This window comes from Lithobates pipiens, unplaced genomic scaffold (genome assembly GCF_037356315.1).
Source record: "Lithobates pipiens isolate NorthernLeopardFrog02 unplaced genomic scaffold, aLitPip1_a1.2 Scaffold_3, whole genome shotgun sequence".
In the NCBI taxonomy this organism is placed as follows: Eukaryota; Metazoa; Chordata; class Amphibia; order Anura; family Ranidae; genus Lithobates; species Lithobates pipiens.
In genome coordinates, this window is record NW_027507790.1 from 49,052,008 (window position 1) to 49,077,637 (window position 25,630).

At 42.8% G+C, this 25,630-nt stretch overlaps 1 protein-coding gene across 1 annotated transcript in view; it reads left to right on the forward strand.

Annotated features, from left to right (window-relative positions):
- The window catches only part of MAPK1 (mitogen-activated protein kinase 1), a 146,746-nt gene that overhangs the window by 83,099 nt on the left and 38,017 nt on the right, over window positions 1–25,630 (forward strand). Inside the window, exons 4-6 of the mRNA XM_077461641.1 lie at window positions 5,570–5,686; window positions 9,778–9,892; window positions 9,980–10,111. Coding sequence (XP_077317767.1) covers window positions 5,570–5,686; window positions 9,778–9,892; window positions 9,980–10,111 — 364 coding nt within the window. The remainder of the gene's footprint in view (window positions 1–5,569; window positions 5,687–9,777; window positions 9,893–9,979; window positions 10,112–25,630) is intronic.

The window sequence follows — 25,630 nt, forward strand, 5'->3', positions numbered from 1 at the left end:
GGGTGCTGTCGCAGGTCCAGGATTGTGGGTAACCCGAGGCTCCCCGGTTCCTGAAGGTTTCCTAAAAGGTCTCGGAGCCCACCGTGAAGGGTGAAGATTGGGTCTTTATCTCTGGTAAAACCCTGCTGCAAGGATAAGGTAAGGGAGATTTTCACAGGAATTTTTCCTATGTATGTTGTCATGTCTGTCACCACTGGGGGCTGTATTGAGCACTCACCGTCCTAGAAACAGCAGAAGCCTTCATCCTCCTCTCCTCCAGCTGCAACAGACCCTCGGGTAAGAAAGGGGCGGTCTGGTCTCTTCCTGTGCCCCTAGATTGGCTTTATTCCAAGACAGTTGCCTTTAAAAAAAAATAAAAGGCAGACCGCGGCCGACATTTCAGACGTTTCAGCTCCGGAGTATGTTACATGAGAGGTTTTGTCTTCTACCATTGCTAATTTGGAAAAGATTGATGCTATTTTATCCCTCCATAGTGGGGTTAATAGTGGGTCCAGCGGCTGTCTGGTTGATAAGGCACTCATGTTAAAGGATCCGGCAGATACAAAGTTGGAGCTTTTCTAAAATCCATATGGCTTTAGCAAGTTCAGTAGCTCAATTGGCGTATCCCAGTCCATTAAGCATCTCCTCAAACTGTTAAAGTTCTGCCTGATGAACAGGCCCAACATTGCGCTGATTTATCAGACGTGCTATGTTTCACAGTAGACTCTGAGAGATGCTGTCTTTCAGATCTCACGGCTTATGCTTGGACTAGTGCATTCTCGCAGAATTCTTTGGCTTCCCTTTTCATGGTGAATGGCTATTTGGAGACGATTTGGATAAATACCTACAAAAGATCTCTAATGGCAAAAGCTCTTTTACCAGTAAAGAAATTCAGACATTTCTCCTTTTAAGTGGGCTTCTCCTGTACCGGGGCATCAGCCTCTAGGCAGTCTCGACAACCTCAAGCATCAGGTTCAAGGGGAAAATGCCAAGGTCAGAAGATCTTGGGGCAGAAAGCCCACAAAACAGAGTGCTAAAGTCTCCTTATGAAGGGGCGCCACCGCTCGCTCAGGTGGGGGGAAGGCTCCTGCAATTCTCAAGGATCTGGCAGGAACAATGTCAAGACAGATGGGTGGCTTCTGCCATTTCTCTAGTTTACAAACTAGAGTTGCAAGTTTTTTTCCATCTCCTCAGTTTCTAAGGTCAAATGTTCCCAAGGATCCAGAGAAGGCGGCTCTCCTAGCACTGGATCATCTATTATCCAAGACAGTGATATCAGAAGTTCCCTTAGAGGAGCAGGGCACAGGTTTTTATTTAAACCTCTTTACGGTTCCAAAGCAAAACGTGGAAGTAAGACCTATTCTAGATCTCAGATATGAATCTGCACTTAAATATCCAATCCTTTTGCATGGAGTCAATCCGGTCGTTTGTAGCCATCCTCCAAGGAGGGGAATTTTTGGCTTCTATCGATATGCATCTTTGATATCTCCACGTGCCAATATTTCCCACTCGCCAGAAATTTCTGCAATTCGAAGTAGAAAATCATCATCATCTTCAGTTTGTGACCCTGCCATTTAGTCTAGCCACAGCTCCACGGGTGTTCTAAAATTCTGGCACCTCCTTGAGCCAGATTAAGGGCTCAGGGCATAACGGTCCTAGCCTACTTAAAAGATCTGCTTTTAATAGATCCTTCAGTTTCAGGGCTAAACCACAGTCTGGTCACAACGGTAAACTACCTGGAATCTCTAGGCTGGATTCTCAACCTAGAAAGGTCCCCCTTAAAACCGTCAAGGAGATTACAGTACCTGGGTCTGGTCATAGATACCATACAGAAAAGTATTTATTTCTACCCCAGAAAAGAATCGGTTCCATTGTAGTGCTAATTCAACTCATCAAGGCAAAGAGCCTTCCATTCTGTTGTGCATGAGACTATTGGGAAAAAATGCTGGCCTCCTTCGAGGCTGCCCCTTACGTGCAGTTTCATTCAAGATTGCTACAAAACGCAATCCTGTCAGCCTGGGACAAGAAGGTTTAGGCCTACGATTTTCCAATTAGTCTGGCTCCCGACTTGCATCAGAGCCTAAATTGGTGGTTGATATCCAGCAACCTTCAAAAGGGAAAATCATTTCTACTGGTCTTTTGGAAAGTGGTGACTATAGATGCCAGTCTTCTTGGCTTGGGAGCAGTCCTGGAAGAGGATTCTGTCCAGGGGGAAGTGGTCCAAGTTGGAAAGGACCTTGCCTATCAACATTTTGGAGATTCAGGCAGTTCGTCTGGCTGTAAAGTCCTGAACGGTCAGACTGAGGGACTGTCCTGTCAGGATTCAGTCTGACAATGCCACGGCTGTGGCTTACATCAATCACCAGGGGGGCACGAGGAGTCCTACAGCCCAAAAAGGGTGAATCATGTTTTGTCTTGGGCAGAACACAATGTCCCTTGCCTATCCGCAGTTTTCATTCCAGGGGTAGAGAATTGGCAGGCGGACTACTTAAGTTGCTAACAATTATTTAGTTATCTCTTCACCCTGACATCTTCCTAGCGATGTCAGAGATGGGGTACTCAGGACGTAGACCTGTTTGTGTCCAGATTCAACAAGGCTGACGACTTTGTCGAACAAAGGATCCGCTAGGTTGCGGAACAGACGTGTTTAGACTTCCCATAGGATCAGTTTTCTCTGTTCTATGCATTTTCTCCAGTTCTGCTTCCGTGTCTTCTTCGCAGGAACAAAAGGTGGCCCAGAAGATCTTGGTTTGCTGAGATCATAAAGATGGACTCTGCTATTACGGCCAGACCTTCTCGCGCAAGGTCCAGTATTCCATCCTACCTTACAGTCGCTAAATTTAACGGTCTGGCTATTGAGACCCGCATTCTAAAGGATCGTGGGTTGTCTCTCTCAGTAGTATCTACCTTGATTAATGCCAGGAGGCCGGCTTCCAGGGTAACTTACTATAGAGTCTGGAAGGCATGTTTTCTGGTGTAGATCCAGGGGTTGGTACCCCAGGAAGTATGTCATAGGTAGGATCCTTAATTTCCTGCAAATGGGATTAGAAATGAAGCTGGCCTTGAATACTATCAAGGGCCAGATCTTGGCCTTCTCAATATTTTTTTTCAACGGCCTCTAGCTTCTCACTCTTTAGTGCGCAACGTTGTTCAGGGGGTAACCCAGATCAATCCCCCTATCAAGGCACCTCTAAATCCTTGGGATTGGAATTTGGTCTTATCGGCTTTGCAGAAACAGCCTTTTGAACCTCTACGTGAAATTCCCTTGGTTCTTTTGACTAGAAAGATGGTCTTTCTGGTTGCCATTTCTTCTGCTAGAAGAGTATCGGAACTAGCGGCTCTGTGTTGTAAAGAGCCATATCTGATCATGCATAAGGATAAAGTGGTGGTACATCCTCCTCCTGAATTCCTACCAAAGGTGGTGACAGGTTTTCACTTAAACCAAGGTATTGTTCTTCCTCCTTTCTTCCCAGAGCCTCGATCTAGGGAAGAAAAGGCACTACATTTCTTTGATGTAGTGAGAGAAGTCAGTGTATTTAAAGAGGACTGCTCAGGTTCGTAAAATGTTTTATTCATACTGCCAGATGGTCCAAAGAGGACAGGCAGCATCAAAATCCACTATTTCCAAGTGGATTTGTCAGGTCATTATTCAGGCTTATGGTTTTTAAGAAAATTCCTCCTTTTCACGTTAAAGCACTCAACCAGGGCGATTAGTGCCTCTTGGGCGGTGCATCATCAGGCCTCTATGGCTCAGATCTGTAAGGCCGTCACTTGGTCTTTGGTTCATACGTTTACCAAATTTTATCAAATTTTATGTTAAAGGTCATGAGGATATTGCCTTTGGCCACGGTGTGCTGCAGGCTGCACTATGCTGGCTTCCTTTCTTTTTGTTGTCTCCCCCCCCCCCCCCTTCAGTTGCCATTGCTATGGAACATTCCACATAGTAATTACTATGGCCCTGTGTCCCCTGATGTAAGAAAAGGAAATTGGATTTTTAAAATGGCTTACCTGTAAAATCCCTCTTTGATGTACTTTAGGGGACACAGAGATCCTCCCTCCTTGGTATACTCTTGTACTTCTTGGCTACAAAACTGAGGACTCCCAGTAATGGGAGGGATTATATAGAGGAGTCCAACTGTCAGTCCTGTATAACCAACATGGTAATTACTATGGCTCTGTGTCCCCTGATATACATCAAAGAAAAGGATTTTACAGGCAAGCTGTTTTAAAAAAAAATATATATATATAATTTTTTTTTTTTTTTTTTAATTTTCCCTGCGAAGATCTTCAATCCACGTTCGAGGACAGACTGGATAATCTAGATCCAGTGGTCAGCTCAGTCTGGTCAACGAGCACATGCAGACCTTTATGCGCTGGCTTGGTTGTCACAAACACATCCTGGACTGGGATGGCCGGCGAGTTGAACATCTTCCTGGGACACAAGTGACCAGATGCTGGAGTTACCCTGGCTGACTACATTCCTCTCCCCTGGCCTCTGGTATTTCCTCCTGTCTGGGCTCCCTTCCAGTCCCCGGTGGGTGAGGGGGGCCCTTCTCAGTTCCTGCAGTTTCTGCATGATGTCCCCTTTGGGGGTCTGGGAGACCACATTGCAGATGTCATGTTATACTGTAGCAGGCAGCAATTTTCCTGGTAATCCATTGGCCATTCAGTGGCGGACCTTCCCATGACTTGCATGGGTGCTAGCTGTGGAAGTGCATGACAGCCATTTTCATGTAGCCACATGGCAGCGACCATCTTAAGTGATCTCCATTGACTTGTATAGGAACTGGACAGGGAAGTGCATAGTAGCCATTTTTTGTAAGCTCATGGCAGCTACTGATCTCCCTCTCAGGCTGGAAACAGAGGCACTCTCTGGGACTGGGGTGTGCTTTTGGAGGCATTGTTGACACAGCAGCAATACATGGGTGGCTCCCTGACCTCATCCACAGGTGGCATCCATGTCGGCACCCACAGCGCTCCTCTGGTGGTCAGGTGGTGGTGAACCCATCTTGGGGTACCTCTTTGTGCTGTAGTTTTACCTGGGGGGGGGGGGGGGTTATTGCCCCACTTCCTCCTGGGTGTCCTAATTTTTTGCGATGCCTTGCCTGAGTGAGTTGAACATATGGAGTCTTGCTTGCATTTGTTCCCTCCTGATCCCCTTATGGAGGAGTAATGGTTTTTTGTTCCCCTAGACATGATTTCAGTGGTCCTGGAGTTCATCTCCTGGGTGGAGGCAGTGTTTCGGACCAAAGCAAGCAGGAAGCATCCCCTGCCATCACCTGCATCTTCAGACAAACCCCATGGTCAGGAATCAGAAGAGCTGTATTCATCAGTGATTCAGAGGAATCGTAAAGCCATTAAATATACCCCTGGAAAAGTGCCTGTCATTGAGTTTTTTTTTTTTTTTTTTTTTTTTTTTTTTTTTTTTTTTTTGAAAATGTGAAACTCCAGCTATGAGTTCTAATATATCTATCCATCTCTCTATTTTTTTTATTATATCTATATTGCATATCGCATTACTGTTTTCTAAAATGTTCTTTGTTTATACTTGTACATTATGCCTTCTTCTAATGCGTTTGTTTCCATGCAGATCTGTGATTTTGGATTGGCACGTGTTGCAGACCCAGACCATGATCACACTGGTTTCCTGACAGAGTATGTTGCAACTCGCTGGTACCGGGCACCAGAGATCATGTTAAATTCCAAGGTAGATGGCTATATAAGATATGTGATTTGACAGCTTTCAAAGCCCACCTAAACTGAACAGTGCCCAAAAAGGCAAGCAGAAACCAGTGTCCTGGTGACAACTTTTGTAATTTCTCATTCTAGTCTCTCAGGGCTTGAGTGAGGAAAAATTACCCTAATGAAGTCTGAGACGGCAACAGAAGAACTTGCAAATTCTAAAATTTTTTAGTAAAAGCTAGAAGGAATACTGTTGGCTGGAGATGGCTTTAATGGAAAATCATTTGCAGTGCCATGTTTTTGACCAAATTAACAACCTATTACTTTTTACTGTTGCCTCTGTGACTGGTATGGTGGAAGAGCAGTGCTCACAGCTTGCTAGGTCAGTAACTTTTATGGTGGTTTATTTACTTCCATTACAAGCTTAGGATCACTAAAGCAACCCTGTCAGTGAAATTGTAAATATATGGTCAATAGCTTTCATCAGCATTAAATTCGCAAGTCCTCTAAATGTGGTAGCTACAGTTAAAAGGTTGAGTGAGATTTTTGCACAAGAAACGCATCTCATAGCTCTTCCACAGGTCCTTCACAATGTCCCATGTATACTTCTAGTGCTTGATTGGCTTTTGGGTGGTACTGCCTCTGTGTCCCATGTTGTCATAAGCAGCTGTGTAGGTATAATCTAAAGAGCGTGCAGAATTTCTCCTGGGATCATGAGCAGGAAATGTATTAGTAATTGGGTGTTTTCAGGCATTGGCTGGTAATGTATGAGGTTTGGCCATCTCTTACCTACTGGAACCCTGTGCATATTATATAGGCAGATTATCGGAACATACATATTATGGGTAGTTTCACATTTAATAATGGATGCCAAATTCTACTCGACAACAAAAAAAACGACTCCCTGTGCCTGATTGCGACAAACCAGGAGAAGGCTCCGGCCTGACAAATTTTAATTTTTAATTTTTTTTTATTTTTTTTTTATTTTTTATTTTTTTTTCCCATTCGTTTTAAACCTACTCTGGGTTGAGTTGCATGGTGTCCCCCCCCCCCCCCCCCCCTTTTCCATTCTGAAAATAGTTGCTTGGCCCTCTAACATAATTTCTCTCAAAAAAATGTATTTACCTGTTCTGCATACCTCAACAGGTCAGAGTCAATTCAGATTACTTTAGTCAGTGGACTAAAATGACAACCTTGGAGCTAGCATTTTTCATAAAGGAACATTAAGACCCCTTTCACACCAGGGCGTTTTTCAGGCGCTATAGCGTTAGAAATAGCGCCTGAAAAACGCCCTAAAGAAGCTGCACCATTGTCTGTAGTGTGAAAGCCCTGAGGGCTTTCACACTACAGCGGTGCGCTGGCAGGACGTCAGAAAAAAGACCTGCCAGCAGCTTCTTTGGAGCGGTGAAGGAGCGGTGTGTTTACCGCTCCTCCACCGCTGCTGCCCATTGAAATCAATGGGGCAGCGCTGTAATGCCGCCGGCAAAACGCCGCTATTGCGGCGTATTGCCGGCGGTTTTAACCCTTTTGCGGCCGCTAGCGGGGGTAAAAGCGCCCCGCTAGCGGCCGAAATGCGCCGCAAATCCGGCGGTAAAACGCTGCTAAACATAGCGGCGTTTTACCGCCGCCGCTATCAGCGGTGTGGTGTGAAAGCAGTCTAACAATGACCGCTTCCATATTTGTGCAGTACAGGTTTCCTTTGATTTTCTGACCACTTATTTTTTTTTTTTTTTCTTCTGTGCTGCAGTATCTTTTGAGCAGTCTTGAAAATGAATAGAGTTTTGCTGTCTTTGTATTGGTAAACTGATATAGACCTGTACTGTTTAAGTATCATTTAAATTGTATTAAGCATAGTATATTGCATTTTATAAAGGTAATATTCCCTGACTGAAATCGGTGCACCTTCTTGGCATTTGTAAAGATGAAATGCTTAATGCTGTTTTTTTTTTTTTTTTCCCTCCCCATCTGCATATGCTGAAAACACATGGGTGTGCCTTTGACATAAGGCAGGGTATCAGGAAATTGTCTTCTGGTGCTTGAGCTTCCACCCGAATGCTCTACACACCCCATGTTCCTGGAGCACAAGGGAGACATGCAGAGTCTTTTAACAAACCTGTCACCAAAACAAAAAAAACGTAGGGGACCTTTTTGTCCCTTATGGGATTTGGGAGGGACGGGGGGGGGGGGGGGGGGGGGGGGTTTAATTTTTAAAAGGTTTCACCTTATTCTGCACGCGTACAAATGTAAACGCACATGGCGGGGCACCCATGCATGAAAACATTAATTGCGATACACGTTGCATATCACTGCACACTCTTTTAAAGTGTTGTCTGTGGAGAATATATGGTGCTGAAGTTTGTCGCCATTTCACGGGCATGCACAAATTTAAGGTTTGGCATGTTGGTTATCTATATCCTTTGTATTTTTGTGCCCCCCAAAATTAACTTAATGTGTGGGGGTTTTTTTCAGAAATTTTGCAGCAATATCGCGTGACATAATAAATTGGAACTAGCACTATTTTATTTTCTAGGGTTTCTGCTTTCAGATAATGTTTGGGGGTTTTATGTAATCTTCAGGCCTAAAATGGTTTTTTAAATGTGTAAAACCTACTCTGGCTGTGAGAGGGTTATAGGAAAAATTAATCTTTATTCACTGTTCAACCCACAACAAAAAACCGCCTCTAAACTTTTTTTTTTTTTTTTTGCTGTCTCTTAACCTTTGTACACACGGTCGGAAATTCCGACGGAAAATGTCCGATCGGACCGTGTTGTTGTGTGGGCGCCATCAGACTTTTTCCGTCTGAATGTCTGACCAAAGTTTGAGAGCTGGATATAAAATTTTCCGACATGATCCGATCCGACTTTGTCCAATCGTTTGTAGAGAATTCCGATTGGACAAAGTGCCACGCATGCTCACATCAAATTACAAGACCAAAGCTATTGGCTACTAGCCTGAACATAGTCCCGTTGCAGTCAATGGACGTCATCACGTTCCGAACGATCTGATTTTCCGACAAGTTTGTCTGACCTTGTGTATGCAACACCAGTTTTGGAAAAAATCAGACGGATTTTGTTGTCGGAATGTCCGACCGTGTGTACAAGGGCTTGGATTCAAAGCCAATTTGTCACGCCCTGACATATAAAGGGTTATGATGGAGTAAAGGCTATATAAATAACAGATCTTTCACCTCATGTATCGGTCCCTGTCCTCAAGCTTACAATCTAAGGCCTCTATCTCGTATACATTGTCAATTAGTCTCCCTTGTTTTTGAAGTGTAAAGCTGGGTACACATGGGCCGAATGTCGAAACAATGGCCAGTGTGTGTATAAAAAAAAAAAACTGACATTCAACTCCCTGTGTTGGTCTCTTTGATGGAAGCTGTCCGTTCAACCAGCTTCTCTCGGATGTGCATGCTGGAAAACCAGCAGCCGACACTTACAATCAGTGTTCTCAGCCAATGGCAGAGATCGCTAATCTGAGTGTTTTGGCGGGCGGCCTTCCACCTGTTGTAACACAATTTCTTAGCGGGCAAGATCGCCGAACTAACCTCGAACGGTGCTGTCTGTTGTGTACCCGGCTTAAAGAAGTAAAGCGCTGCCTTATTTTATTTTTTTTTCCCTGACCTGCAAAGTAAAGGCATAATGTGCTAGTATGCATCGCATACTAGTACATTATGTGAAACTTACCTGAATAGATGCCCTCCATTAATACGTTGTCACCGCTGGAGGCTCACCATCTTCACCTGTCTTCCTTCTGGGTCCACGGACTTTGGCTATGTGACTGGCGGGAGCCGCTGGTCACTGCACAGGGCTCATACAAAACAATTTACTTGGTTACAACCACCCTGCTGGGTTCACTTGAGATTATCACGAGTGGCTGCTGTACCCACTATCAATAATCCCTGTTTTATCACGGTAGGGATGGCTCTCACCCACCCCTCCCATAAAGAAGCTATGCTTTCCTTGCATTTTGTTCTACAAGCCTTATTCACTGCTGGGTACTGACTGTTGGGTTTTAGATGACCTGGGTTTTTTTTCAGTTTGAGCAAATTTGATGCTTGCTTTAGGCCACATAAAATTGTTTCCCTAACTGTTTTTTATTTTCTCTTTTTAATAGGGATATACCAAATCAATTGATATCTGGTCTGTCGGTTGCATTCTTGCAGAGATGCTTTCTAATAGGCCCATATTTCCAGGAAAGCATTATCTTGATCAACTTAATCATATCCTGGGTAAGGGCAACCGCTAAAGGTGTTTAGTTAAAAATGTATAGGGTTAAAAATGTGCAATTCATTTTACTGTTTGTTCTATGTTTACAGGCATTCTTGGATCTCCTTCTCAAGAGGATCTAAACTGTATAATAAATTTGAAAGCTAGAAACTACTTGCTTTCCCTCCCTCATAAAAATAAGGTTCCCTGGAACAGGCTGTTCCCAAATGCAGACTCCAAAGGTAAATGTTTTCTCTGTTTTAAAAGCATTCTGCGGGTTTAGAAATCTAGGAATTGCGATCTTGGTGTGTCAGATATAAGCTCAGGGGGGAGTTGTTGACCCAGAAGAAGCATGTTGAGATCGGGTTGCCTGATACTTTACAGGGCTGCATGCTTGTTCTGGGTCTGGCTTTCGCAAAGTGGTAAAGAGAAGATCAAGATGACAGCCTTGATGGTTTTTAACCTAAAGACCCAATTAAACCCTGGTTAACATAATTGAAATGTGGGGCTATTTTAGGGGGGCATTGGGCTTCTGGAGAAGAAAACTATGTTGTGACTCTTCTATTAACACTTGACAAGATAAAAAGTATAAAAATGTCAAATGGCCCCATATTTAAAGCAGAGTTCCACCCAAAAGTGGAACTTCCACTCATCTGATTCCTCCCCTACAGGTATCTGCACCCACTTCCGGGAATAGACTCATGCGGGAGTCACGCCCCTTACTGCTCCCCCTCCCGGTCTCTTGGGAAACGCACAGGTCCCAGGAGATAGCGGGGACCATTTAGGACACGCATGCACAGTAGGGAATCGGGAAGTGAAGCCGTAACGCTTCACTCCCTGATTCCCTCACCGAGAATGGCAGCATCCGAGCCATTGATCGGCTTTGGCTGCCGACATCGCTGGACTCCAGGAAAGGTTGGTGTCCATTTATTAAGTCAGCAACTGCAGTATTTGTAGCTGCTGGCTTTTAATACATTTTTTTTTTTTTTTTTTTTAATGCACTCCCGCTTTAAGTATATGCAGCTTGACAGCTGTAAAATAATAAACAAGGGTTCAATTGGACTTTAAGCAAAGCCATATTGGCTGGCAGCTCACACATTTTTTATGTTTATGGTTTGTTTTATTGAAGGTATGTTCATTTGATAACTGATGCAGCAGCATTGTGCGATATGATATTGGCACTAATCTTTTCTCTGAATTCAGTTTTAAAAACTAGGCACAACTTATGTCATTGTTCTATGTAGGAAAATAGGAGTTCATTGTAGCAGTGATCTAAGATTTCCTCCTTGAATTTCGAGCAGTGCCTGGCTTTCTGTGTACTATAGTATCTTGAGATAATGGGCATTTCTCAACATTCATCCATGTTTACATTTTTCACCTATTTTTAGGCTATGAAAGATTTAAAAACTGATCTCCCCAAGTTATAGGCCACATGTTGATCTTTCTGAGACATTTTAGAGATTTTGGATGCATATTTATATTGGATATGTTGCGGTATCTATTTTGAATCTTTGCTTTAGAAGGACTTCTTTAGGAAGGAAAAGTGTGTGTAATATATAAATATACCCCTCACATTTATGTAAATATTATTTTATTATGTTTTCATGTGACACTGAAGAAATTACACTTTGCTACAATGTAAAGTAGTGAGTTTACAGCTTGTATAACAGAGTTAATTTACTGTCCCCTCAAAATAATGCAACGCGGCCATTAAAGAGGAAGTAAACCCTGATGGGTTTACTTCCTCTTTGATTCCCTGCAAAGGTAAAGCATAATGGACTACTATGCATCGCATAGTAGTCCATTATGTGTCACTTACCTGACACAGGAGCCAGCGAAGTCACCGCTGTCCCCTGTAGTTCCACGAGTCCATCTTCTTGGTGGGTCTCGCTGCTCCAGCGCTGTGATTAGCCGGAGCCGTGATGGGGTCACTCCCACGCATGCACACAGGAGCCGACACTCGCGGCATATCGCCGCGATCTGCGGCCTGCCCAGTGTGCCTGTGCGCCGCTGTCTACGGCGCATGCGCCGTAGACCGCAGTGGCTGTCTTCAGGTAAATATCACCTAAACTGTATAGGTTTAGGAGATATTTCTTGGACCTACAGGTAAGCCTTAATCTAGGCTTACCTGTAGGTCATAGTGGTTTGTAAGGGTTTACAACCACTTTAATGTTTAAACTGCTGGAAACAAGTGAGTACACTCCTAAGTGAAAATGTCCCAATTGGTCCAATTAGCCATTTTCCCTCCCCGGTGTCATGTGACTCAGTGTTACAAGGTCTCAGTTGTGAATGGGGAGCAGTAGAGCTGCATAATTCTGGCCAAAATGAGAATCACAATTTTTTGCTTAGAAGAAAAATGATTCTCGCGACGTAAAATCTTTCACATAATACAAAAAAGGCTAACTTTACTGGTGCGTTTTTTTTTTAAGTAATATTTTCCCCAAAAAATGCATTTGAAAGAACGCTGCGCAAATACAGTGTGACATAAAATATTGTAACAACCACCGGTTTATTCTCTAGGGTGTCTACTAAAAATATATATGTTTAACCACTTGGTTTCAAGTTAAATTCATTTTTAAACTTTTTTTCACTTACACATGAAGTCTATTACTTTAACAAATTGTTACAATGTTTATACTTAATTTCAACTGATTAAATGTTTTGATTCTTGGCAGCTTCAGAAGAGCAGAGAAAATTATTTGCCTAGAAAGAATTGTTAAACACTTTAGTCAAGATCACAATAACGATTCTTGACGATTAATTGTGCAGCTCTAGGGAGCAGGTGTTAAATTTGGTGTTATTACTCTCTCTCTCTCATACTGGAAGTTCAACATAGCACCTCATGGCGAAGAACTCTGAGGATCTGAATAAAAGAATTGTTGCTCTACATAAAGCTGGGCCTAGGCTATAAGATTGCCAAGACCCTGAAACTGAGCTGCAGCATGGTGGCCAAGACCATACAGCAGTTTAACCAGACAGGTTCCACTCAAAAGGCCTCGCCATGGTTGACCAAAGAAGTTGCATGTGCTCAGCGTCATATCCAGAGTTTCTTTGGGAAATGGATGTATGAGTGCTGCCAGCATTGCTACAGAGATTGGAGGGAGGAGGTCAGCCTGTCAGTGTTCAGACCATACACTGCACACTGTATCAAATTGGTCTGCATGGCCGTCGTCACAGAAGGAAGCCTCTTCTAAAGATGCACTGGAAAGCCTGCCAACAATTTGAAGTCAAGCAGACTAAGGACATGGATTACTGGAATTATATTTCCTGTAGTGTGATGAGCCCAAGATAAACTTATGTGGTTCAGATGGTGTCAAGCGTGTGTGGTGGCAACCAGGTGAGGAGTACAAAGTCAAGTGTCTTGCCTACAGTCAAGCAAGGTGGTGGGAGTGTCCTGGTCTTGGGGCTGCCTGAGTGCTGCCAGCACTGGAGAGCTACAGTTTGAGGGAACCATGAATGCCAACATGTACTGTGACATACTGCAGCAGAGCATGATCCCCCTTCCTTCAGAGACTGGGCCACATGGCAACATAACAAACCCAAACACACCTCCAAAAGGACCACTGCCTTGCTAAAGAAGCTGAGGGTAAAGGTGATGGACTGGCTAAGCATGTCTCCAGACTTAAACCCTGTTGAGCATCTGTGGGGCATCCTCAAACGGAAGGTGGAGTGCAAGGTCTCTAACATCCACCAGCTCTGTGATGTCATCATGGAGTAGTGGAAGAGGATTCCAGTGGCAACCTGTGAAGCTCTGGTGAACTCCATGCCTAAGGGGGTTAAGGCAGTGTTCGAAAATTGAGAGAGAGACTTACATTTTTTTACTTTGTTTATATTACAGCCATTTGCTAAAATCATTTAAGTAATTTTTTTTTTTTACCCTCATGTACCCACAGCACCCCATATTGACAGAAAATCACAGAATTGTTGTTTTTGCAGATTTATTAAAGAAAAACGGAAATATCATATAGTCCTAAGTATTCAGACCCTTTTTCTGTGACACTCATATATTTAACTTGGGTGCTGTCCATTTCTTCTGATCATCCTTGAGATGCTTCTACACCTTCATTTGAATCCAGCTCTGTGTGATTATACTGATTGGACTTGATTAGGAAAGCCACACACCTGTCTATATAAGACCTTACAGCTCACAGTGCATGTCAGCGCAAATGAGAGCTCAGACAGAATTGTGGCAAGGCACACATCTGGCCATGGTTACAAAAAAAATTCTGCTGAGGTTCCTAAGAGCACAGTGGCCTCCATAATCCTTAAATGGAAGACATTTGGGATGACCAGAACCCTTCCTAGAGCTGGCCGTCCGGCCAAACCGAGCTTTTGGGGGAGAAGAGCCTTGGTGATAGAGGTAAAAAAGAACCCAAAGATCACTGTGGCTGAGCTCCAGTGATGCAGTCGGGAGATGGGAGAAGGTTGTAGAAAGTCAACCATCACTGTAGCCCTCCACCAGTCGGGGGTTTGTCAGTGGCCTGACGGAAGCCTCTCCTCAGTGCAAGACGCATGAAAGCCCGCATGGAGTTTGCTAAAAAAAAAAAAAAAAAAAAAAAAAAAAACCTGAAGGACTCAAAGATGGTGAGAAATAAGATTCTCTGGTCTGAGACCAAGATAGAACTTTTTGGCCTTAACTCTCTAAGCGGTATGTGTGAAGAAAACCAGGCACTGCTCATGACCTGTCAATACAGTCCCAACAGTGAAGCATGGTAGTGGCAACGTCGTGCTGTGGGGGTGTTTTTCAGCTTTAGGGACAGGGCGACTGGTTGCAATCGAGGGAAAGATGAATGCGGCCAAGTAAAGAGATATCCTGAACGAAAACCTTCTCCAGGGTGCTCAGGACCTCAGACTGGGCCGATGGTTTACCTTCCAACAAGACAATGACCCTAAGCACACAGCTACAATAAGGGAGTGGCTTCACAAAAACTCAGTGACTGTTCTTGAATGACCCAGCCAGAGCCCTGACTTAAACCCAGTTGAGCATCTCTGGAGAGACCTAAAAATGGCAGTCCACCAACGTTTACCATCCAACCTGTTAGAACTGGAGAGGGTCTGCAAAGAGGAATGGCAGTTTCCCCAAATCCAGGTGTGAAAAGCTTGTTGCATGTTTCCCAAAAAGACTCAATGCTGTATTAGATCAAAAGGGTGCTTCTACTGAATAGAGGACCATGTGATATTTCAGGTTTTTTTTTCTTAATCTTCAAAAATGTAAACAATTCTTTCTAGAGAGAGCGATGTATCTCTCTCCAGTGAGTACACCCCTAAATGAAAATGTCTAAATTTAGCCCAAAGTGTCTATTTTGTGTGGCCACCATTATTTACCACCACTGCCTTAATCCTCTTGGGCATGGAGTTCACCAGAGTTTCCACGGATCTGGTGGATTAGAGACCTTGCGCTCCTCCACCTTCCATTTGAGGATGCCCCACAGATGCTCAATAGTTTTTTGGTCTGGGAACATGCTTGGCCAGTCCATGACCTTTACCCTCAGCTTCTTCAGCAAGGTAGTAGTAGTCTTGGAGGTGTATTTGGGGTCGTTATGTTGGAATACTGCCCTGTGGCCAATTCTCCAATGGGAGGAGATCATGCTTTGCTTCAGTATGTCACAGTACATGCCATGTCATTCACGGTTCCCTCAATGAGCTGTAGCTCCCCAGTGCTGGCAGCACTCATGCAGCCCCAGACCATGATACTCCCCCCACCATGTTTGACTGTAGGCAAGACTTGTCTTTGTACTCCTCACCAGGTTGACACCATCAAAACCAAATGCGTTTATCTCGGTCTCATCGGATCACAGGACATGGTTTCAGTAATCCATGTCCTTAGTCTGCTTGTCTTCAGCAAACTGGGCTTTCGTGTGCATCTTTAGAAGAGGCTTCTTTCTGGCACGACAGCCATGCAGACCAATTTGATGCAGTGTGCGGCATATGGTCTGAGCACTGACAGGCTGACCCTACCGCCATTACCCATTAAACCTCTGCAGCATTTCTTGCAGCACTCATTTAAAAAAAAAATGCATTTTTCTTCATTTCTGTTATAAAATTTTGCAAATTAGTAATTTTTTCTTCATAATTTTTTGCAAAAATGTATACTTCGGTAGAAATTACCCAAATAAGTGCATATTATTTGGTCTTTGTGAAAGTTAGTCTACAAGCTATGGTGCCAATTGCTGAAAATTGATCACACCTGATGTACTGACGTCCTATCATTTCTTGTGAGACTAGCAATCCAGGAAAGTACAAATTCCTCCCAAATGACCCCTTTTTGTAAAGTAGACATTCCAAGATATTTAGTAAGAATCATGGTGAGTTTTTTTTTTTTTTTTCTTCCACAAAATTGTAATATGAACAGGTTATTTCTCACACCACAAATGAAACCTGAAAACATTCTACTACTCTACCACATACAGAGGTCCACCATTCAGGGAGGACCATCAGGCGTTCTAGGGACATAAAATTCACATAACTACCTCTTGCACTTTTGAAGGCCCAGGAGCACCAGGACCATGGAAACGCCCAAAAAATTACCCCATTTTGGAAAGCAAACACCCCAGCTTATATTCTCAGGCATGAGTCTTTTGAACCTTTTTTATTTTATTTTTTTCTTCCCTCCCCCCCACGAGCCCTTGAAAAATGTGGAAAGAAAAGGAAAACCTTTGTGGAAGAAAAAAGTCAATACCTAGCATCTACATACCATACATTACACCCCAAAATAGATTCTCCTCCTGAATATGGCGTATGGCGATATCACATGTGAGACTTCCACAGCCTGGCCACATAGAGTCTCAACGTGCAAAGTAGCACCATTCGTTGTTCTAGGGCATACATTTCAAATCTAATTTGACTACCTATCACACTTGTGTGGCACTAATGGGCACTGTAGTGGCATGGATGAGAACTGATGTTGGGGGATGGCTGAGCCGTGGATGGGAATTGAGTGCAGGAATTGGCACAGAGCAGTGCTGTGTGCACTACAGATCCACTACAGCTGTGCACTACAGATCCAGACTAGTGCTTACTCATTAGCTATGCGTAAGCACTAGTCTTGGTGCAAAACGCGTCGGCTGTTAGCATCTTTTGCTGTGATGTCACTTGCTGTGTTCCTGATAATTTTTGAATAAAGACACCGTTTTATCTTTGGAGTGTGGACGTCCAGAGTTCTCTTATGATCCACATTGTTCGCATATTGTGGCTCGCACCCAGATGTCCTCACCTGAAGCAATTATCTCAGAGTTCTCAGAATTTGCTTTGAGCGGTGATGCACGTCTCACGTATTCCAGAGGGTAGTACTGGGGGGGGGGGGGGAGCGCATTAGTGAGAGCACATAAACCCAAAATAAGTATAGTCCTATTTGCAATCTCGGAATAGCCAATAAGAGGACAGTATTTGACCGGTCTAAACTACATGGCATGTTCACCAATGCCAGGAGCCTAGCAGACAAGATGGGTGAACGAGAGATACTTTTGAACAAGGAGGATTTAGATTTTGTGGAAATTTCAGAGACCTGGTTCAATGGCTCTTATGATTGACTGGCAACCATTCAAGGGTATTCCCTCTATCGCAGGGCTGGAGAGGGTAAAAAAGGGGGAGGGCTATGCCTATAGATCAAGAATGATGTACAAGTGAATCTAGATTGTATGCTCTGAGCAGGGCCCTTTGATCCCTCCTGTATTGATTTGTATTGTAAGTCTACTGTCTGCCCACTTGTAAAGCACTGCGCAAGCTGTTGGCACTATATAAATCCTGTATAATGTGAGAGATGATCAATATGGGAGCTTGGGAGGAGGTGGAATCCTTATGGGTAGAGCTCCAAAGGGATGAAGTTAAGCGGAAAATAATACTGGGAGTATGCTATGGGCCCCCTAACCTGACGGAGTAGGGGGAGACTACCTTCTATCACAATTTGGATTAGCACCAAGGATGGGAAGTGTTATAATGGGGGATTTTAATTATCCAGACATATACTGGGCAGGAGGGAACCACGCATTTGTCTACGGCTTGCCAGATCCTAAATGTCTTGCAGGACAATTTCATGGATCAGATGGTAGAGACACCAACTAAAAGGCATTACTAGAGCTACTGATTCCACATCCATGATCTTGTCTGTATGGTTGGTAAGTACAGGGCATTTTAGGAAACGGCGATGACAGGTCAATTGGCTTCAGTATAAATCGCACAAATGGGGAAACAAGGGGAACACAGACACTGACTTTCAAAAGAGCCCACTTCCCTAAACTACGAACCTTGCTAGAAGATATAAATTGGGATAAAATCTTAGAAAATAAAAACACGGAGGAGAGATGGGTTCGCCTTAAAAGCATATTAAATAAGGGCATTAGCTAGTGCATCCCAATGGGAATTTTAAAAGGGCGAACGAAAGTCCTAGATGGCTTAATTCTAATGTAAAAATGCATGTAAATGCAAAGAAGGCCTAAAAAAAAAAATACAAGGCTGAGGAATCCTCCGCATTCAGACTTTACAGAGAATGCAACAAGATCTGTAAGGGTGCAATTAGGGAGGCTAAGATAGAACACGAAAGACCTAGTGGAGGAGAAAAAAAAAATTCCAGAGAAATTCTTTAAGCATATAAACCGTAAAAAAGACAGACCATATTGGCCCCATAAAGAATGAGGAATGACATCTGATTACAAAGGATGGGGAGATGGCGAAGGCATTTCCTTTATTCCTATCCTCAGTCTTCACCAGTGAATCGGAGGGAGGCTTCAGTAACCAAAACTGCAGTGTTTGCCGTCATGACACATCACAGGAAGCACCCTCATGGCTAACAGAGGACAGAATTAGAAATAGACTTGGAAAACGTAACATTTATAAATCACCAGGACCAGATGGCTTGCACCCAAGGGTACCTGGGGAACTTGGTCAAGTCATTGCCAGACCATTGTTCCTAATTTTTACTGACATTGACTGGAATGGTACCAGCTGATTGGAGAAAAGCCAATGTAGCACCAATGTTTAAAAAGAACCAAAATACATCCCCGGGAATTAGACCAGTTAGCCTAACATTAATAGTATGCAAGCTCTTGGAGGGGATAAGGAACTATATACAAGATTTTAGCAATGAAAACCGTATCATTAGCAGTAATCAGCATGGATTCATGAATTGTTCTTGCCAAACCAATCTACTAACCTTCTATGAGGAGGTGAGCTGCCATCTAGATGTAGGATGGCACGTAGACGTGGTGTATCTGGTTTTTGTAAAAGCATTTCAGACAGTTCCTCATAAACGTTTACTGTACAAAGTAAGGTCCGTGTGCATGGACCATAGGGGGTGAATACATGGGTTTAAAACTGGTTACAAGGTTGAGTTCAGAGGGTGGTGATAAATGGGGAATGGTTAGGGGTGGGAAGTGGGTTCCCCAGGGTTCTGAGCTGGGACCAATCCTGTTTAATTTGTTCAGAAACAACCTAGAGAATGGGGTAAATGGCTAAATCTCTGTATTTGCAGACGATATTAAGCTAAGCAGGGCAATAACTACTCCACAGGATGTGGAAACCTTGCAAGAAGATCTGAACAAATTAATGGGGTGGGCAACTACATGAGGTTTAATGTAGAAAAATTTAAAATGCGTTTGGGTTGCAAAAATATGCAATCTACTCACTAGGGGTAACAAAGCAAACGGATTATTGGCATGCTTTTGAAAGGGGGATTAACGCCAGGGATAAAGTGATGATTCTCCCACTCTACAAGACTTTGGTACGGCCTCAGCTGGAGTATGCTGTTCGGTTCTGGGCACTAGTCTTCAGGAAGGATGTACTGGAAATGGAGCAAGTACAAAGATGGGCAACAAAGCTAATAAAGGGTCTGGAGGATATTGGTTATGAAGAGAGGTTGCAAGCGCTGAACTTATTTTTCTCTGGAAAAGACGCTTGAGAGGGGATATGATTTAAATTTACAAATACCATACTGGTGACTTCACAATAGCGATACAACTTTTTCACAGAAGAAAGTTTCAGAAGACATGTGGCCCCTCACTAGAATTGGAAGAAAAGAGGTTTAACCTTAAACTACGTAGAGGGCTCTTTACTGTAAGGAGCGGCAAGGATGTGGCATTCCCTTACATGGGAGGTGGTTGCAGCGGGAGGCATCAATGGTTTCAAAAAACGATTAGATAAGCACCTGAACATACAGGGATATACAATGTAATACTGACATAATCACACACTTAGGTTGAACTTGTTTTTTTTTTTTTTTTTTTTCCCCAAACCTCCACCTACTATGTTACTATGTAACACACCTGCTCCCCATTCACACCTGAGACCTTGTAACACTAACGAGTCAATTGACATCAGGGAAGGAAAATGGTTAATTGGGCCCAATTTGGACTTTTTCACTTGTGGTTGTACTCACTTTTGTTGCTGGCGGTTTAGACATTAAAGGGTAAGTTCACCTTTTGTACACTTTAAATTTTTTTTTTTTTCAAAATTACAGCTCCCCTATGCACCAATATAGCATTCATGTACTACTTTTGCAAACATCAAAGCTTTCCATTAAATCTACAGTCACTTATCTTGTCGTAATCAACGTTTCCATTTGTAATGTCTTCCTGATCAGAATTTAGGTCATGACACGGGAAGGAGTTGACATCTGACCTCGACACACCCTGCATCATCCACCCTGCCATTCTACGGTGCACAGTTTTTAACCACTTCAGCCCTGGAGGATTTGGCTGGGCAATGACCAGAGCACTTTTTACAATTTGGCGCTGCTTTAACTGGTAATTGGGCACAGCATTGCATGACACTGCAAACAATTTGTGTCCTTTCTTTCCCCACAAATAGAGCTTTCTTTTGATGGTATTTGCCTCTGCGTTTTTTTTTTTTTTTCTTTTTTGGTGATAAACGGAAAAATAAGCATATATTGGTTTGCGCAAAAGTTATAGGGTCTACAAACTAGGGTACATTTTCTGGAATTTATGCAGGTTTTAGTTTGACTGCCCATGATTTCTTGAGGTGCTAAAATGGCAGGGCAGAACCCCCCCCCCCCCCCCCAATGACCCCATCTTGGAAAGTAGACACCCCAAGGAAGTTGCCAAGAGGCATGTTGAGTCTATTAAATATTTTTTTGTCAAGTGATTGAAAAATGACACTAAATTACACAAAGTTGTCACTAAATTATATATTGCTCACGCATGCCTTGGTTATATGTGGAATTACACCCCAAAATACATTCTGCTTCACCTGAGTATGGCGATACCTCATGTGTGAGATTCTTTCGGAGTCTAGGCACGTACAGGACTCAGAAAGCCTGAAGGCAGTGCTTTGTTTTCGAAGAGTAACTTTTTGATTTCACTCCTCACTATCTATCCGTTTTGCAATGCATAAAATGCCAAGATAGCACAAATGACCCTATTTTGGAAAGTAGACACCCCAAGCTATTTGAGAGGATTGTGGAGTCCATGGAATATTTTTTATATTTTGCCACAAGTTGCGGAAAAATTTAATTTTTTTTTTTTTTTCTTTTCACAAAGTTGTCACTAAATGATCTATTGCTCAAACATGCCATGGGCATATGTAAAATTACACCCCAAAATATATTCTGCTGCTTCCCCTGAGTATGGGGATAACACATGTGTGGGACTTTTTGGCAGTCTTACCACTGACCCTGAAAATCAGTTGCCGCTGCCTTCAGGCTTTCTAAGGGCATACTTTTTTGATCAAAATGCCCAGATAGCACAAACACCCCTCCCCCCCATGACCCCAATTTGCAAAGTAGACACCCCAAGTAGCAAATGGATATCTGCAAAATACTCACCATGCCTCTTTGCAAATACCTTGGGGTGTCTACTTTCCAAAATAAGGTCATGGGGGGGGGGGGGGTCTTTCTGGACATTTCAGGGCCTCCCTAACTGATAGGTAGTGAGTTGTAAAATGCACAATTTTATGCCTTTAGGAAGCTTGAAGACTGTGCTTGGTTTTTGGGGTCCTGTACGCGGCTAGGCTCAGTCTCGTATGTGGTATCCCCCCATACTCAGGAGAAGCAGCAGAATGTATCTTGGTGTGAAATTCCACCATGCCATGTTTGAACAATACAGTGCCTTGCGAAAGTATTCGGCCCCCTTGAACTTTTCAACCCTTTGCCACATTTCAGGCTTCAAACATAAAGATATAAAATTTTTATTTTTTGTGAAGAGTCACCAACAAGTGGGACACAATTGTGAAGTGGAACGAAATCTATTGGATTTTTGAAACTTTTTTAACTAATAAAAAAATGAAAAGTGGAGCGTGCAAAATTATTCGGCCCCCTTGCGTTAATACGTTGTAGAGCCACCTTTTGCTGCGATTACAGCTGCAAGTCGCTTGGGGTAGGTCTCTATCAGTTTTGCACATCGAGAGACTGAAATTTTTTGCCCATTCTTCCTTGCAAAACAGCTCAAGCTCAGTGAGGTTGGATGGAGAGTGTTTGTGAACAGCAGTTTTAAGCTCTTTCCACAGATTCTCGATTGGATTCAGGTCTGGACTTTGACTTGGCCATTCTAACACCTGGATACGTTTATTTGTCAACCATTCCTTTGTAGATTTTGCTGTATGTTTGGGATCATTGTCTTGTTGGAAGATAAATCTCCGTCCCAGTTTCAGGTCTTTTGCAGACTCCAACAGGTTTTCATCCAGAATGGTCCTGTATTTGGCTGCATCCATCTTCCCCTCAATTTTAACCATCTTCCCTGTCCCCGCTGAAGAAAAGCAGGCCCAAACCATGATGCTGCCACCACCATGTTTGACAGTGGGGATGGTGTGTTGAGGGTGATGAGCTGTGTTGCTTTTACGCCAAACATATCGTTTTGCATTGTGGGCAAAAAGTTTGATTTTGGTTTCATCTGACCAGAGCACCTTCTTCCACATGTTTGGTGTCTCTCCCAGGTGGTTTGTGGCAAACTTTAGACGAGACTTTTTATGAATATCTTTGAGAAATGGCTTTCTTCTTGCCACTCTTCCATAAAGGCCAGATTTGTGCAGTGTACGACTGATTGTTGTCCTATGGACAGACTCTCCCACCTCAGCTGTAGTTCTCTGCAGTTCATCCAGAGTGATCATGGGCCTCTTGGCTGCATCTCTGATCAGTCTTCTCCTTGTCTGAGCTGAAAGTTTAGAGGGATGGCCAGGTCTTGGTAGATTTGCAGTGGTCTGATACTCCCATTTCAAAATGATCGCTTGCACAGTGCTCCTTGGGATGTTTAAAGCTTGGGAAATCTTTTTGTATCCAAATCCGGCTTTAAACTTCTCCAACAGTATTACGGACCTGCCTGGTGTGTTCCTTGGTCTTCATGATGCTCTCTGCGCTTTCAACAGAACCCTGAGACTATCACAGAGCAGGTGCATTTATACAGAGACTTGATTACACACAGGTGGATTCTATTTATCACCATCAGTCATTTAGGACAACATTGGATCATTCAGAGATCCTCGCTGAACTTCTGGAGTGAGTTTGCTGCACTGAAAGTAAAGGGGCCGAATAATTTTGCACGCCCCACTTTTCAGTTTTTAATCTGCTAAAAAAGTTAAAATTATCCAATAGATTTCGTTCCACTTTACAATTGTGTCCCACTTGTTGGTGATTCTTCACAAAAAATTAAAATGTTATATCTTTACGTTTGAAGCCTGAAATGTGGCAAAAGGTTGAAAAGTTCAAGGGGGCCGAATACTTTCGCAAGGCACTGTATCATTTAGTGATAACTTTGTGTAAAAAAAAAAATGTAATTTTCATAAAACTTGTGGCAAAATATCAAATATTCCATGGACACATGTATGTCAGCAAAAAGCTTGCAGTGTCTTTCCAAAATGGGATAATTAGTGGGGGTTTTGTGCTATCTTGAAATTTCAGGGCCTAAAACTGATGGGTAGTGAGAAAGTGACATCACCTTTTTATGTCCTTGGAAAGCCTGAAAGCGGTGATTGGTTTTCAGGGTCCTGTACACAGCTAGGCTCCCAACAAGTCTCACACGTGGTATCTCATGCGGGGGGTGGGGAGGTAGGGGGTTTAACTGTCCTGGCATTTTATGCACAACATTTAGAAGCCGCCTATGTCACACATCACCCTCTCTTCTAACCACTTGAAGACAAAGCCCTTTCTGACAATTTTTGTTTACATGAAGAAAATTTTTATTTTTATTTTTGCAAGAAAAGTACTTTGCACCCCCAAACATTATAGATTAAAATGGCAGGTTTTGCATATTTTTTTCACACAGTATTTGTACAGCGTTTTTTCAAACGCATTTATTTTTGGAAAAAGCACACTTTAATTCTAATGCACTAAAACGCACTATTTTGCCCAAATGTTTGATGAAATAAGATTATCTTATGCTGAGTACATGGATACCAAACACGACATGCTTTAACCACTTGCTGACTGCTGTTGGCATATATACGTCAGCAGAATGGCACGGCTGGCAAAGTAACCTACCCGTACGTTACTTTGAAATTACTGTCATGCATCGGTGGCGCACGGCTGCCGCGAGCTCCGAAACTGCTCGCAGACTCTATTGCTGCGGGGATACCCACGATCGTGTCACGGAGCTCAAGCGCGGATAGATGCCGATGTAAACAGCATCTCCCCTTTCTGCCTAATGACCGGACACTGATCTTCTGCTCCCTGTCATCGGGAGCAGAGATCAGTGTCCACGTCACACAAGCCCATCCCCCAGTCTGTTAGAAACACTCCCCTAGGACACACTTGAACCCTCCCCCGCCCCTTAGTGGTTAACCCCTTCACTGCCAGTGACATTTTTACAGTAATGCAATTTTAAACCATTGATCGCTATATTAATGCCAATGGTCCCAAAAATGTGTCAAAATTGTCCGATGTTTCCACCATAATGTCGCAGTCACAATTAAAAAATGCTGATCGCTGCCATTACTAGTTAAAAAAAAAATAAAATAAAAATTAATAAAAATGCTATAAAACTATCCCCTATTTTGTAAATGCTGTAACTTTTGTGCAAACCAATTAATATACACTTATTGCAATTTTTTTTTTTTAACCAATATGTAAAAGAATACGTATCGGCCTAAACTGAGGAAATTTATATATATATATATATATATATATATATATATATATATATATATATATATATATATATATATATATATATATATATATATATATATATATATATATATATATATATATATATATAATATCTATCTCATATCTATCTCATTTATCATTTTTGGGGGGGGGGGGGTGATATTATAGCAAAAAGTAAATAATGCGTTTTTTCAAAATTGTATTTTTTTTGTTTGTTTATAGCGCAAAAAATACCACAGGGGTGATCAAATGCCACCAAAAGAACGCTCCTAATTGTGGGGGGAAAAAAAGACACCAATTTTTTGTTTGGGAGCCACATCACAGGACCGCACAATTGTCAAAGCGACGCAGTGCCAAATCACAAAAAGTGCTCTGGTCAGGAAGGGGGTAAATCTTTCCGGGGCTGAAGTGGTTAAAATTGTGCACAAACGTGCAGCAGCGACAAACTACATATATTTTTAAAAGCCTTTACAGGTTACCATTTTAGATTTACAGAGGTCTACTGCTAAAATGAATGCCCACGATCTGACCTTCATGCTGATACCTCACATGCTTGGTGCTATTGCTAGGTAGTGAAAGGTACTTTTTTTTTTTTGTTTTGTTTTTTTAATATATTGTGGTCTATTAGACCATAGAGCGTTCCTACCCTCAAAGCATTTGACCTCACTGAGATTGGTGTGATAAAACGCTTTACCAATTTCCCAATGGTGCTGTT